This window comes from Ostrinia furnacalis, unplaced genomic scaffold, assembly GCF_004193835.3.
Source record: "Ostrinia furnacalis isolate ACB-3 unplaced genomic scaffold, ASM419383v2 OfSCF5086, whole genome shotgun sequence".
Lineage (NCBI taxonomy): Eukaryota > Metazoa > Arthropoda > Insecta > Lepidoptera > Crambidae > Ostrinia > Ostrinia furnacalis.
This window is the reverse complement of record NW_021135325.1, coordinates 1-2,491: the sequence shown is the minus strand read 5'-3', so window position 1 is coordinate 2,491 and position 2,491 is coordinate 1. Positions and strand designations below refer to the sequence as shown.

The 2,491-nt window shown below is 39.8% G+C and overlaps 1 protein-coding gene across 1 annotated transcript; it reads right to left on the bottom strand.

Annotated features, from left to right (window-relative positions):
- Window positions 1-365: 365 nt before the first annotated feature.
- On the bottom strand, window positions 366-2,143 carry LOC114360579 (uncharacterized; the record flags this gene model as incomplete). The annotated part of the gene is made up of 3 exons (XM_028315316.1): window positions 366-498; window positions 960-1,071; window positions 1,526-2,143. Coding segments are annotated over 3 exons (863 nt in total), but the record flags the coding sequence as incomplete, so codon positions are not given.
- Window positions 2,144-2,491: the final 348 nt, after the last annotated feature.

Below are 2,491 nucleotides of genomic sequence, written 5' to 3'. Positions count from 1 at the left end.
TTTTATTTTCGGATTTCAATGTATTTTGATATTTTGTTTTGAATTGTTGTAACTAAATTTAATATTTGAAAAAATATTGTAAACCAATTTTTTTCTTTTAAAAAGGGGGGAGGTGTAGTATGTATACGCGCCAAACCTATATATTTGACGTTGCTGCGTAAACTGAGGCACACAATATACTCGCATCGCACAGTATACACTCTTTCATTGTCAACTCCCGGTCCCCACATTACAATCCTATATTGGGAGCATATGCTGACAAACTTTCAGTTTTTATAAAATGACGTAGGTCTGGCGTTCACTAGCTCTTAGTCTATTATAAGCCACCTTAAACCACTTCTTCCTATTTTAACCAATAGACTAACCTTCGACTCCCGGTTTGGGCACAAGCATGACTCTAGCGGCGTCAGAGGGCAATACTCCAGAAGGTCTGTTTTTGCTTGCGTTGTGCGCTGCGCGCGCGCAAACACTCGGCTCCACGCACGATCTCGTTATTAGCTGTGGATTTAAAGCTGTGTGAATACTAGGACAAGCATAAAATGATATAGTTAGCTTCCTTAGAGGGGTTTACAGGGATCTTAGTAATTTCTTTGAGACAAAGAGCTAGTAGGTAAAAAAAATCCAATTGATCTGAAAAATATCTAGGAAAATAGGTACAGGACAGGAGGTAACAGGGACTAAAGCCCTGTATTTAGTCAACATTTGTTAATAAACACTGTTAATAAAAGATAATAAACCCAATCAGTTAGTAGAAAAATAACCGGTATAATATGAAGCTGAAACACTGAATTTTCGGATAGATCCAGTTTATTCTGTAAATTGATACCGTTTGATAAAGCTCGTGAAGCACTTTCAGAATCAGTAACCAGTTTTTCTGTTTGTATAGTTTAGAACCCCGTCAGCGCAACCACGACCACTCTGACAAGAGTGCCCGACTAAGAAGAGAATATTATACGTACCAGGAATTGTTTCTCCAACAGGTTGACGGGCGGAGGGCCCTGATACGTGTGATGTCTGTTTGCGAGCGAGCGCATGCGCTCTAGAAGTGCGTAGTTTTCGGCGCGATTCACCCTGCAAAGATTCGAAGATTTTAATAAAATGTAATGACCATGACACATCTGGTGACGGTTACCTGAAATGATAAAATTGTCTGAAACTTTCATCTTTTAACAGTATGCAATACATAATCTCTAAAAGTTATTTTTATAAGGAAAAACACATTTGTATCTTTTAAATTACGTAACAATTAGAAACATACGGAAGTTACATACAACTTTTCTAAATTATAACAAACTAGCGACCCGTCCCGGCTTCGCACGGGTGCTAAGTATACATATAAACCTTCTTCTTGAATCACTCTATTGATTAAAAAAACCGCATTAAAATCCATTGCGTAGTTTTAAAGTTCTAAGCATACATAGGGACAGACAGCGGAAAGCGACTTTGTTTTATACTCTGTAGTGATTACCTACATATTAAGAAAAATGTTGCAAGATTACAAAAAAAATCAATTTTTATCACTCACCTCCTAATTTCCTCTTTCTCCTCTTCATTCATGTTATTATACGCCATCATCTTCTTACTATAAGTATCCGTGGACCGCGGCGCCAAATCGTACACTCCCTCCGTTTCCTCCCCATTCACGAGAACCTCTTTCGTCTCTCCCTCCCCCTCTTCCGTCACATCCCCCATAGACCCCTCCGACTTGCTCTGATCCTCATCCAAGTCTATCCTGCTCGACACCTGACTCCCATTCTCAATGACATCCTGCTCGCTACACTCTGCTTGATTAGACTTGATGCTTGACGTATCGCCGTTCTCAACACCGTTCGTCAGATCGTTCATGCTCTGTTTCTTGTTAGAATTGAGGTCCAAAACGGCCAGTTCCTCCTCGGATATGGGCTCTAAGAGTTTGACTAGATATTCCCTCGCTTTGGGGAACTCGACTTCTGTGTTTCCTGAACGCACGTGTTCTAACAAAGCGTCGTGGACGAAGACGTATTGTTCCTCGGTTTGCACGAGGTGGTTTCGTTGCGTTCGCGCGCGGCAGAGGAAGCCGAGAGGGGATAGGGTGCCAGTTAGCTTTAACTGGTTCAGCTGAGCGTCTAGGACTATGTACGTGCCTGTGCGGCCGACGCCCGCGCTGAAAGTTAAAAAAAAACATATTATTAGTATTTATAATAATGGTTGTATGAAAAATGCATCTTCATTTCATTGAGAAACCTTTTTACACACATGGCTGTGATCGCAATTAATGTATTTGCCCTCATTAATATTAACAATCATTTTACAGTTAATCCGATCTTTTAAGTTTGATCAATGGAATAATTCATTCACAGACCGAAAAGACGTTCTTATAATAGCAAATTTTGAAATTCAAAAGGACATAATAATATCTTTGTCATGGAAAATAGGTCACACTAGTTTGAAGTAGAATTAATTAATATAGATCGTTTCAACCACGAAGACCCGCCCCACCATTCTTGAATGA